Raw genomic sequence first — 12,987 nt, 5'->3', positions numbered from 1 at the left:
CCGTGTCGGACTTCTTGAACCAAATCACAGACGTCCCCCTGGTTTTGGTAAAAGTCTTTCTTCTTGGGCTGCCTGCTAGCTGTCTTTACTTGTTGCGACCCCGAGTTTGATACTTCATGCGTCTCCATCTTTCAGCACTTATGGTGAAAACACCGCGCCGCACAGAAAGCCGCTGCCGTAAAGCAGCGTCATGTCGCAAAACGGAGGTTATTCGCAATAGTTATTTTTTCTTCTTATTTATCACTTATATAAACTGAATGTATGCAAAGTGACAACACTAATACATTCGTTGTAGCCTACGTTATGAAATATTTACATAAATCATTGAAACAATTATGATAGAAACGACAGAGACGATAGAGACAATAGAAGAAAATATATCACGATAGACACTTTTTCTATCGTCCCCACGATATGTATCGTTATATTGCCCAGCACTATTTTAAGGCATCAGAAAATCCCATTGGAATGGTATACAGCGAGTAGTTTAAATAGGAAATAGAAACAAAGACCTAACTGTAATAAAAAACGTTGTACATCAGTCTGTTGATGTAAACTTCTGCTCATTGTAAGATTTCTCTGCGGATTTTGAATCCAATGATTACACACTCTAAAGTGGTCTATTTAGCGCATGCCTGGTGTACAGAATCGACTTGTACTTGTGAGCAAATAGGATCAATCGCTGCTGTTGTGAGGACCATTCCTGCCTGATGCTGTGAGATCATATCCTCAGGATGTTGGAAAAAACAGGGAAGGCAGATGAGAAGAAGCGAGGGAAGTATCTCAGCTGATTGAACAAGGAGCTTTGTGTCCAGTAGATACAGAAACGTGAGAACAAGTAAACATTTGTGTTTCCATAATAGATTATCATTGGAGGAGCTGCAAGCCACAGCTTAGCTTTTAATCAAATTAAAAATGATACAAAATGAACACTTGATCGTTTTTTACTCTTAAGCTTTGACATCTTGTTGAGAGCTGATTAATGTGTCTCTGTGGAACGGAATGAGGAAACGTTAGGTCATTCACCAGTCATTTTAAGGTCACTTGAACTATGCCACTCAATAAGTAAATAAACAGATCGCATGCCTTGCATTCATTGAAGAAATGCATATCACCCACCTCTATTCATGCCAGACTCTAAGACTATGGGTACATTAACACTGCAGGCAAAAATTTCCCAAATCCGATTTTTTTTTGCCCATATATGACCCATATCTGAGTTTCTTTTATGACAGTCTGAATATCACAAATCTGATCTGATCCGACCTAGGTCACTTTCATATGTGGTACTAAATCAGATACATATCTGATGTTTTTCAAAGTGACCACAGTCTGGACAGTCATGCTGCAAGTCATCTGACTTTGCATCACATCACTGAAGTCAGGGTATGCAGCTCGGTCCAAATACTGATATTATCAATACCAATGTCATGTAGTTTAAAGCATGGAACTCCACACGTCTTCAGCTTCAGAATAGAACTGTAGTTGCTTTGTTTGTTTTTTTAACTTTTTGAATTAGCCATGTCCTGCATGACTGAGAATCTACACCAACATATAATACCAACATTGGTGTTGCATTGTATAGATAGATAGATAGATAGATCCCTTCAGAAGACTCCTTCAGGGAATTAAACCTCCAGCAGAATTGCACAGGTGATAAAAAAGGAACAGTAGCATCACACAGTGGCAAATGTAACAGTTAGCAAATATAAAAAATGCAAACAAAGTAAAAATAAATGGTATTATATACACACACATGTACATAGGTAACAATAAATGACATTGTACAGTACTTGAGTTTGTTTCCCTCTTCCACTTTCAGTACATGTCTCCTGTTCCAGAAGTGCAATTCTCAGCAGAAAGCAGCAACATGTATTGTAAATACTGGACTAAACAAGCATAGCATATAATAATTTTGTTGGCTCTTGATTGCACAACCTCAGAATCGATAGACACATGCTGACCTGTGTAGCATCTGTAAACACAGCGTGCCTCGTGTGATGTCACAGTTTCTTCTGCACACGCAGGTCACTACAGGGTCGTAGATTGTTAATACTGGAGTCTGATGGCGGTCGCTTTTAAATTATGATGTGAACAACCACGCAAAACAGTCAGATCTGAGCAAAAACATTTGGAATTTAGCAGTAAGACCTGCAGTGTGAATGTAGCCTAAGATCATCTTATGATAAGAAATGACAGAGTTGTAGCTGTTTTTGTCAAACCTTGAAACTTTCCTCATGTCCAACTCATGAGATATTGTGAGATGTCACTCTGACAGGATGTGCTGTGAATGACTCAGCTACTACCACCTAAAAAGTTTGGCCAATATCTTTAAAATACACTGAGTTATAGCTATTTCTGTGGTAACTAACGCTGATTAGAAGCACATCTTGAATTTAAGTAGCTCTAAAAATGAACCAGTTGCAGATGTACAGCCAGTGATTACTTTCTGAGAGGTTCATTAAAATCTGTCCACTGGTTTATAAGATATTTTGCTAACAGACAAACAGGATTGACTGCAGCAGTTAATGCGTAAGTTTTAAGCAAAGGTGTGCAATTTGAGCAGGGATTGACTCTCAGCTAGTACCACACCATGCTTTAGCACAATATTTGTAAAATTGACTGAATTATACGTCTGTAAGTTCAGTTGGCTGTGGCAGCCATTGGGTTGGTTTCATAAGTTAATTAGTTGTAAACGTACATCCAATATTTACTTTTATTATAAGTTTATAAGTGTTATTAAAATTCCTCCGTTGGTGAAATATGAGATATTTTGGTATCAGACAGACAAAAAATATTATTACCCTTCTTCGCCTTTTCATAGTGGGCAATAATGAATAAAACTTGAGTAAACATAACTGATCAATTACGGTAATAATTTGCTCAGAAGTTGTTGAGATAATCCTCATTCTCCTGATCTGCTGCAATTTTTGTTTGGACTAACTGCAGTGCAATTCATCGTCACTGTCCCCACTATCTGTCAGCAAAAAAATACAATTTACAGAAATTGTGAAGCCTTACATTTTTGCTATTTCAGGAAAAAAATTAGATGTTTTTGTGGGACCCTGCTTCTTCTCCGTCTAATTTCTTAGTTTCCTGTTTTCTGGCACTAACAATTTAGAAGTTATCAAGTTTGTTCACGGCTCTAAGTGCCAGATGGAAGCCGGTCTCAGCAGCAGGATTTTCCTCTGTCTGGAACAAGAGAACAAAGAAATCTCACATTTCAATTGCAGCCCCTTCAGGAGCCATCAAGCGTACAGTTAACGACATTGCCTCCAACGCAATGAAGTCACATATTTTATTTCCTACACATGGAATCAGTCGGAAATGTGCAGCGGTAATTTAAAAAAAAGGCTTTTGAAGAACTTTGACGCTGTAAAACAATCATCATAACACTAAAGACCTTTATGGATAATTAGTTTTTTTTACCGTTTTTGCTGTGGCAGCTGATGGGATTCTGTTTGCTCCACCTGCAGAATCAGAGAAATCCAGAAAGTGAGTTTATGGGAACATTAAGTGGCAGAGTTGTGCCACATTGTTTTCTTTTATTCTATTTGTACTGAAGGAGAAATATTAAACTTTTTTTTTTACAAGGGGTGGGTTTGGCCCAATTGTACAGAGGATGGCTTTTAATCAGAGAATACCCCATCCCTGCTGAAGTGTCCTTGAGCAAGACACTGAAACCCCCTGCTGCCTTCGATATGCTTACCTATGTATGAGTTTGAATATATAAAGAGCTGTATATTGAGTGTAAAATAGGTGCAAAGGTGAATGAGAAACTTTGTAAAGTGCTTTGCAGAACCTGGAAAGGTTAAAAAGGTGCAAAAGTGTGGACCATTTCCCATGTTGCAGGTTGATGTAATTTTTGATATTCATTGGTCAAAATGCCTCATGATTTTGGTACTTTTAAAACTATTTAAAGAAAACCAAAATAAAGACATACTGTCATGCTATCAAATCTGATTGTTACCATCAAACCATAGCTGCATAGTAAATACAGGGAGCAATCTGTCGGTTTAAAGGGAACTTTCCACTGTTCAGTGCAGTCCGTGTGATGTCCGTTAGTGAACGCTGAAGGTTCTTATTGTCATAACTGTTATTAAAAAGTCCATGTAAAAGCATTTCTATAACAATAAGGGAAATGAAAATGTTCACACATCAAAAGACATAAGCCTTAATAACCTAGAAACTCTTTGTGGCTGGAAAATCAGCTTAGCGAAGCCTTTTAAGTTTCCTTTTTGGCCTCTGTCTGTCATGAGTGAAACTGAACTGTAGGCTGTTTTCAGAAACAGGAGGTAAGAAACCTCACTCGGTGTTCACTCCTTTGTCCAGCATAACCAAAACATGCTCGGTTATTGGGGGACAGGGCAGAGAAGGGTTTCTGTTTAGGACGTTTCATTTTATCCTTGAGGTCCAGGTGAATATTGAGATGTTCGGAGAGCAAAAAAAAAAATGCATTTCCTTTGTCCACAGTTTGATCTTTTCTTTATAAGGCACAGTCTCATTAAAAGTCACGTGTTAAAAACTGGTCCCAGTTACTTTAAGACCACAGTGAAGATACAAACACAGAATAATGCAGACTGGTCAATCCTCTCATTTTGCAGCAGAAATCACTGTCTGTTCATTTCTTTGTGTTTTAGTTACCATTAAGAGCTGTTGGTATATAAGGCAACAAAAAATGAAACCAAGGCAAAATTACTAACTTTCTTTTTGACAATTATAAAAACATAAAGTAAAATCTGATGATATTTTGCAGTTATTATGAACCCAAAAGGGACAAACGAACAGGTCTGACTTTCAGTTTCTATGGTTCAGTAAATTTAATATTATTCGAAGTTAAAGTAGTTTGAACTATAAGTGTGTGCATTTTCAAAGCTGAGAAGCGCAAAATAAATTGTTTGTGTTGTGTGTTTTCATGGTTTTTGATTTGGTAGTGACTTTAAACAAGCCAAAATATGCTTTTAACTCTCCTGCTGCCCTTCGGTCAAAATGACCCCTGAGGCCTTGACCTAAGGGCAGCGGGAGAGTTAAGCACATAAAACTGCAGCAACTTTTTGCAATAAAAACAATTAACATAATTTATTCTCAGAAAAATAACTTGGCATTAAAATATTTTAAAAACAGTTTAGGAATAATTGCTTTTGTTAGTGGGTGGTGTTTAAATCTCATCTCTCATGCCTGGTCAAGAAAAACAAAGGATAATATAATAGAAAGGATAATAATAGGGCTCTGGCTATGAGGGGTAAATAAATAGTTAAATAGAGCAGCTCCTTTCACTTCATGACTTCACTGTGTGCAAAAGGTGTTGCACAACAGTGCAGTTCAGTTTTATCGACACCATGAAAGCCACTGATCTCAGGGGCTGCACTTACTGTAATTCTCACCCTCTGTGGCATTTCACTGCAGCTTTTATTTGTCTCTCAGGTCGTGTGGGGATGTCGGCGATCTGCTGTTTCAGTCTCTTTGCCTTTCCCAAAGTCGACTCTGCGAGACGGAATGTGTCTTGAAAGTATATTAACTGTGTTTCTTGCTCAACAGCACGATTCTCTGTGTGATAAAAAAAGTAAAGCCCTCCTCTGGTCAGATTTCACAGTTTGACTCTGCAGACGTGCTGCTGGGTCTGTTGATTTTATGATAGTGCTGGCTGCAGTTGTTTTGTCTGCGCCTTGGTTTTCTGATAAGCGGGGGAATTGTTGTTGTTTGTAAGTGGTTATCTGCGTTATCTAAGAGGAGTATTTTAGCCTAAAGATGTGTTCCCCAGAGTTTGCTCTGAGTTTGAGGCTGACAATAATCAGTTTGAGCAAGTCCTAGCATTTCTTCAAGGGATGTATATTGCTCACTACCTTCCATTTAACTTTCTTATATAGTCCTTTATCACCTGCCACCGAAAACAAAAGGCAGGGGGTTCAAAAGTAGCCGGCAGCCAGCAAAAATCACCATATAAAACCTTCATTCAGCTGCATTTTCGCCGGCTACTTTTCATTGATTGACCAAAAATATTTGGTATTCGTTTGCCTAGAAGAGTCCCTGTGTTATCTCCGATCTGCATAAAGATGCAAAATGTAATTATCTTCACTAAAAACTATGGTTTTCTTCCTCCCCAAGTTACTTTTGATTATTTTTGTCGATCCATGGGCACATCTATCTTTGAGCAAGCAAGCAAGCACCATTGTTGTAACACCCCCACTGATTGGACAAGAGTTCTCATTTATCTGCCGAGGCTTCCGATTGGTCGATGTTCGGGGCGTGGCACAGCACCATTTTTCATGCAGTGGATGACAGATGCCGGAATGTCAGAGAAAAGAACGGTTGGATTCTACCAACCAAAAAGAATTCAAAGACGGTCTATTTTAAATCTCCAGTCAATATGTTTTATTCAAATCTATTTTACAAGATTACTTACTTCAGGTTTACTGCCTTAGGAGGCAATTCCTTGTCTTGGCTGTCCTCAGAAACTGCTGATTTTGACCTCTTCAAACCTCTCAGCCTTGTTGCAAATGCCAGGAAAATTTCTGATTTCTAAATTTCAAAATTTTTCCCTAGTGGATGGTCGACCTCCTATTCTTCTAAACAGCTTCTTACTCCTGAAACTTTTGAACTCCACGAAAAAAGGCAATTGCCTTTTTGCATATGTCTACATGTGTGCATGTGTGTTCATTTGTCTGTCCTGTTAGCAACATTCTGTGAAAGACAGGACAAATTTCAATGAAACTCTGAAAGTAATCATTGGACGAACATCTGCAACTGATTAACCACTAGAGTCAATTCAATTTAAGATGGCTGCCACAGCTAATAAACCTTAACAAGCATCTATATGGCAATAACTCAATTTTACAGATACTGAGCTAATGTTTGGTGTGGAAGTAGCTGAGAGTCATCCTCGGTACATCTTAGAGCTAAGACATTTCGAAAGCTTTTCCATGAAATCACACATAACATTATTTAAAGCTTTGACCAAAATGCTTTTAACTCCCTCCTTTTTCATGAACAGATGATCTTATTTTAAAACTGGCATGAAAGATGGAAGGCAATATGCATGTTTTTTAGAAATGCTAGACCTTTGATTTAATTCTGTGTTTTTTTCTGAAGGTTTTGTTTAATGTTGATTTAGGTGAAAACACTGAGTGGTCACCAAATACATTTTAGCTATGAGAAAGCACAACAGTGCAAATAAAATTCAAAGAGTCAACTTCCTGTCATGTTTTGAACCTCAGCAGAGATGAAATGACAAGCACTGCTGTGTAACGTGTCAGTTGGGGTGAATATAAAGCCAACCTGACAAATAATGTTTTTTTTGTTTTTGCAGGTGCGATGCCTTTTAACATCGGTCACCAGCTTTGTATGTTCTGTGATTTGAGGCCTTCCCTTTGTAATGGCACTGGGACATGCTTTACCAAGTGTACCATCTCATCCACCTGTGCCGATGCCAATGAAATCTGTGTCACCATCTGGTAAGTGTCTGGGAGCAGAAAACTCTCTTCATCTCTTATAGGCTGTTCAGACTCGTTGTTACAAATCGGTTACGACTGCAAGTGGTCAGCTCTGACACTTCTGTTTACACTTATAAGGATGATATTGTGTACCCCAAAACATTTTATGATCAATTACCTGCGCTGCAAAGAGATACACACACAGCCACGTCACACAGAGGGTTGTCGGTGATCAGCAAGTCTGCTCACGTTTCTGTTAAAATGATAATACTTTCACAATGTCTGTTGTATATTATTATTTTGACATTAACATAGTTCAGAGTTATCTCTTGATAAACTTAATTACTCTAACAGACACAAGAAGAGGAAAGAGGCACACTGACAATGATTGGTGACTTCACAGAGTTCAGTGTCATAGCAAAGACTCAAGTCCACAGTACATATAGCATATAGCGGCCACAAGGGATCCAAAAACAATTAGAACAATTAATTAAACCAAACAGAAACTCCCTTATACGACGTCCTGTAATCCACTCTGTTTATTACAATAATGACAAAATGGACCTTTGTATTCAGAAACTGAAATAAGCAAACCAAAAATAAATGCTGTATCTTCAGCTTTTGTATATTTCTAAGGATTGTTTAATTAATCACCCAGCAGCTGAGCAGACTTTTTTTTATTTTTTCTTATTTTGAGACATACGGGTTATAAGGTTTGCTTGTGTGGGGTCATGTCACTTCAGTAGGATGTCCTATAGCTTGGCTCAGGACAGATCATGTTCAGACTACCAAACGTATGAAGATGAATACGGTCCAGAGAAAATCCAAACATGGCTTGAGTGAAAATGTTTTGAATGCGCATTGAGGCAATTCAGACCTGTATTGAGTGCTATCTGCATGCAATAAAGATAGAATTTATCATCAAATCTGAACACCCTTTTAGATCTAATTCACAGAATAATTAGGCAGCTCACAGTTTAAATATTACACATGTAATTAGTCACTCTTTTTGTTGTTTAGGAGGAAGAATGAGACAGGCTTTTCCCTCGAAACGCTCTGCCACGACCCAGTCCTACCACTGTATGGTATTCTGCTGGATGACTACAACAGCACCACCTGTGTAATGAAGGAGAGGAATTTGACAAGTGGGATGGCATACGTCTGCTCCTGTTCAAATGAAGATGAGTGTAACGATAATCTACTCTTCAATACTACCAGTAAGTACACAGAACCAACATGCTTTATTGTGTACAGGTGGGAATCTAATAAAATGTGTGAATCTTATAAAATAAGATTCCCACGTTATAATTCAGAGGGCTGCAATGCAATTATAAAATGGTCACCAATACATTTTGATTATCTTGAAACTTAAATGACTATAGTTTATTTTACATAAACAAAGACTGATTTTTATATATTTCAGGCCTAATAAAGAGTTCACAGAAACATATTTCAAAAAACTTTGTTGGTCAACAAATTAGCACAGGATGCTAACTTTACTTTGAAAAACAACAGAAAAGCTAACACAATTAGCGTCTTGTTAATCATTGGAAATTTATACACAAATCAAATGCTTCAAAGTCATTACTAAAGACAGTATTGTTATAATAAATTTAACTAATATTTATAGACAAATTTTTAAGGTCTCAGTGACGAACCAATGAAAAAGCTATGATCACACACAGCTTTACTGAAACTTAATTCTACTACAGGAAACTATGGTAACTCTTCTAGGACAAACAGCACCACACAGCAACAACCCTGCTGACTCTCTTAAAGTGGCAGCACAGGTTAATGTTAATAAAACAGATTTTTGACATTTGAAAATCGATTCAGAATTCATATCTGCCATGCAAAGTATCTGAAACAAGGTTGTATCTCTCACCCCTACTTATTTGTATCTAAAACAAAATCTTTTGTTGGTTTATATGATTAAACATTTTAATCTCACTGCGGTTTTTCATTTGATAGCTTTACTGTTTTGCAGCACTCAACTTTCTTTCCTGCAACAGCAGGAACCTGGTGTTTTCAGTGTTTGATAAACCCACATTACAACATTCTCAGAATAAAAAAATAAAAAAAAACAGATGAGAAAAGAGTAAGTTTCACTCCTTGGCACTGAGATCTAATCGAACAATCTCTACATTCAAGACAAAAGCTACACTGTGTGTTTATTCTTTGTGGAGTAGCAAAGGACAGCAAACTTAACAGGTTACCTAATGCGTACTGGGCTTTTTCAAGATATAAAATTTAAAAGGTGTGACCTATGCAGTGTTTGTCGACATGAAAGGATGGCAATCATGTCATCACCCATGTGTGTGTGTGTCTGTGTGTGTATCTCATGAACCACTGGATGAATTTTATTAAAACTGTCAGAAAGTTATCATTGAATGTGTACTTACAACTGTTTAAGTGTTAAAGCCAATACACAAACTAGTGACTTACTACTAAATTATAGCCATTTTTGTGTTGTTTTTTTTTAAAGTCAGTTGACTGTGGTGGCCATCTTAAATTAGACTGGCTCCAATAGTTACTCAGGTGTAAATAGGCATCGGGTGATTACTTTTTGAAAGTTTCAAACAAATCTGTACAGTGGTTCATGAGATGTTTTGCTAAAAGACAGATAGAGTTTACTTTAAATAGCTAATGAGTGAAATTTAAACAAAAATCTTGTTGGAGATCAGTTTCAGCTACAACCACACCAAATTTTAGCACAATATCTGTAAAATTGACTGAATTGGAGCTATTTTTGTTGTTCTTAAGGTCAGTTGGCTGTGGCAGACATTTTGAATCAGGTTGACTCCAAACTTTGTAGATGTACATTCTTTACGTTTTTTTCTGAGAGCTTTATTGAAATACATTCAGTGGTTTAGATTTTGCTATAAGGGAGCCAGATAAACACACACACACACACAGGCAAAAATTGCCTTTTTGCCTTCGGCGACGGGTGATAATAAACATACCTGATGGCCTGATGGTGTATTTTAGCTGCTTTTCCTCATATGTTATTGATAAGAAGGGCTAATTAGCTTCATTGTTACGTGTTTTTCTTTTCACGCCTCTGATATGAATATAATTGTCCACAAATGATATAAGACAAATCTTGGTTGCTTTGAGATAAACAGGTTCATTCAAGGGTGGCAAAGAAAGTTGAGATATGTTGGACAGTGTTTACACAGCTGCTGGTGCATAGCTGGTACCAACTGTAAAATCAACAAGTCATTACAGCAACACATCTGCACTCCTCTCTCATATTTCAGCTGTAAATGTGTAACTAAGTGCTGTGCCTGGACTGCCTTTAGTCTCCCCTTTTAAATCATCTTCAGTGAGCTGTAAATCTGGTACTTTTTAAAATATTCAAGTTCATTTAGAAACACTTTCCTCATAGAAATACACTGAGATTTCTTCAGTTCCTTCAAAAACATTGTTCTTTTTTTAAATTTGCTTCAGTGTACTTGTTTTGTTTTTGCCTTCTTATGTTACTTTAAGTTTTTAACAAGGAAATTGCTACTTTAAGTTACCATGTTGCTATTTTTCGAGCCTTTAGTTGGCCTTTTGTTTTTTTAGCTAGCAATTTGCTATTTTAAGCTAGCTGTTTGCTACTTTTAGCTACCATTTTGCTATTTTTAGCTTTTGGCTAGCCTTTGTACTTTTAGCTAGCCTTTTGATACCTTCAGCTTCTAGCGAGCCTTTTGCTTTTTTTTTTTAGTTTTGAACAACATTTGTGCTACTTTCTCTTTTAGCTACCCTTTCACTACTTTTATCAAGTCATTTTATGCTTTTAGCTATCCTTTTGCCATTTTTAGCTAGTTTTGTTCTTACTTTTACCGCTTAGCTTGTGTTTTGCTTCTTTCAGCTAGCGTTTTAGCTTTAGTTAGCCATTTGCTCCTTTTAGCTTTTAGCTAGAGTTTTGCTTGATTCAGCTTTCACGCTGTGTTTCTACAAGAAATACATTTTCTCTATTTTCATTTGCTTTCTCCTCCTTCTCCTTCTCCTCCTCCTTCTTCTCTGACTTTTTCCTTCGTTGCTGTGTCGAGGAATTATTAGAAAATGTATCGTCATTACAAACCGAAACTGGAAACACGGTGTTTGCATCACACATAAACAGCTCATGTGAAATCCCCAGTGTTGGTGGTGAACATGCAGCAGGGTGCTGGGTTCCTCTGACAGTGTTTAGAAGAAGAACTGTGTCTGTGCCTCTCAGTGTGTGTGCGTGCGTGTGGTTGTGTAGGCCAGCCACATTGGAGAGCAGACATATGGTTTCCTGTCTGAGTTCTACTCAAATCAGAAACATCTCCAAGACCGGGTATACGGGCCCCATACACACATCTGTGTGATGGTGAGGTAAACTCTGTTTACCGTCAGGGATCCACCCTCCTCCTCCTCCTCTTCTGTAACAGAGAATAAAACAGATTAGTGTTCTTCTTCCCACACAACAGACTGATCTGTATCTTTTAGGAGAAACACTTTATAACAAGGATACTAATTACACACTTAAGTAATACTTAGCAGAAGCTCCAGAAAATAAACTATATATATTCCTTACAAAACACATTTCAGTAACTTTGTTTCAAAGTATACGTTTTTAAAAGTCATCATCAGATTCAGATAAAATAATTTGTTAGTACTTATATTTATTACCCACCGACAAAAGGCAGTCAATAATATATATATATATATATATATATATATATATATATATATCCTTCAGTAACTTTGTTTCAAAGTATACGTTTTTAAAAGTCATCATCAGATTCAGATAAAATAATTTGTTAGTACTTATATTTATTACCCACCGACAAAAGGCAGTCAATAATATATATATATATATATATATATATATATATATATATATATCCTTGTTTCTCTGTGTGTTTGTTCATGTGTCTGTTACCAAAATATCTCTGGATACATTTTAATCAATCTCTAAGAAAGTCATCACTGGATGTACATCTACAATTGATTATATAAGGTAATCTGTCAGCCACAAGATAAAAGCGAAGTAAGCTTAAAAAACACAAAAATGGTTAGAACTCAATCAGTTAGACAGAAATTGACCTGAGATTTGGTGTGGTCGTAGCTAAGACAGATCCCCAAAACCTATTCTCAGCACTAACAATATGCATAAGATCTTGGTTTAAAATGTTGCCATTAACTATTATGAATCAACCCTTTCTGTCTGTTAGACTCCAATTTTTATTAATTACTATTTAGCATCAGTGTGATTGTTAGACCTGGACATTCGGGGCTGTAACCTCAGATGCTTTCTGTCATGAAAGAACTCCTGTGGCAGGTGTCAAAATACAGCTTGAGCACTCTAGAATTTAAAAGAAAATCAATTGAGGTGTCATAACTCGGGAGGTACTGTCCAGAAGAGCGAAACCAAGACCAAACACGGAGACGGAACTGTCCAGAAACGGCTTAATCTGGGAGACATGAAATGATGGGTGGATTTGCATAGCAGCCGGGAGAGTTAGACGGACTGAGGTGGGGTTCAGTATCTTTTCAATAGGAAATGGTCCTATGAAACGTGGTGCTAATTTCCTTGAAGTGCCCT

General features: G+C 37.2%; 1 protein-coding gene across 2 annotated transcripts in view; it reads left to right on the top strand.

Annotated features, from left to right (window-relative positions):
* The window catches only part of tgfbr2b (transforming growth factor beta receptor 2b), a 54,855-nt gene that overhangs the window by 5,988 nt on the left and 35,880 nt on the right, over positions 1 to 12,987 (top strand). For both annotated transcript variants that reach the window (XM_017436098.3, XM_017436099.3), the window contains exons 2-3: positions 7,307 to 7,451; positions 8,451 to 8,647. In XM_017436098.3, coding sequence (XP_017291587.1) covers positions 7,307 to 7,451; positions 8,451 to 8,647 — 342 coding nt within the window. The remainder of the gene's footprint in view (positions 1 to 7,306; positions 7,452 to 8,450; positions 8,648 to 12,987) is intronic.

The sequence above is a fragment of the Kryptolebias marmoratus genome, linkage group LG16 (genome assembly GCF_001649575.2).
Source record: "Kryptolebias marmoratus isolate JLee-2015 linkage group LG16, ASM164957v2, whole genome shotgun sequence".
Lineage (NCBI taxonomy): Eukaryota > Metazoa > Chordata > Actinopteri > Cyprinodontiformes > Rivulidae > Kryptolebias > Kryptolebias marmoratus.
The sequence above is the reverse complement of the archived record's forward strand: the minus strand, read 5'-3'. Positions and strand labels throughout refer to the sequence as shown.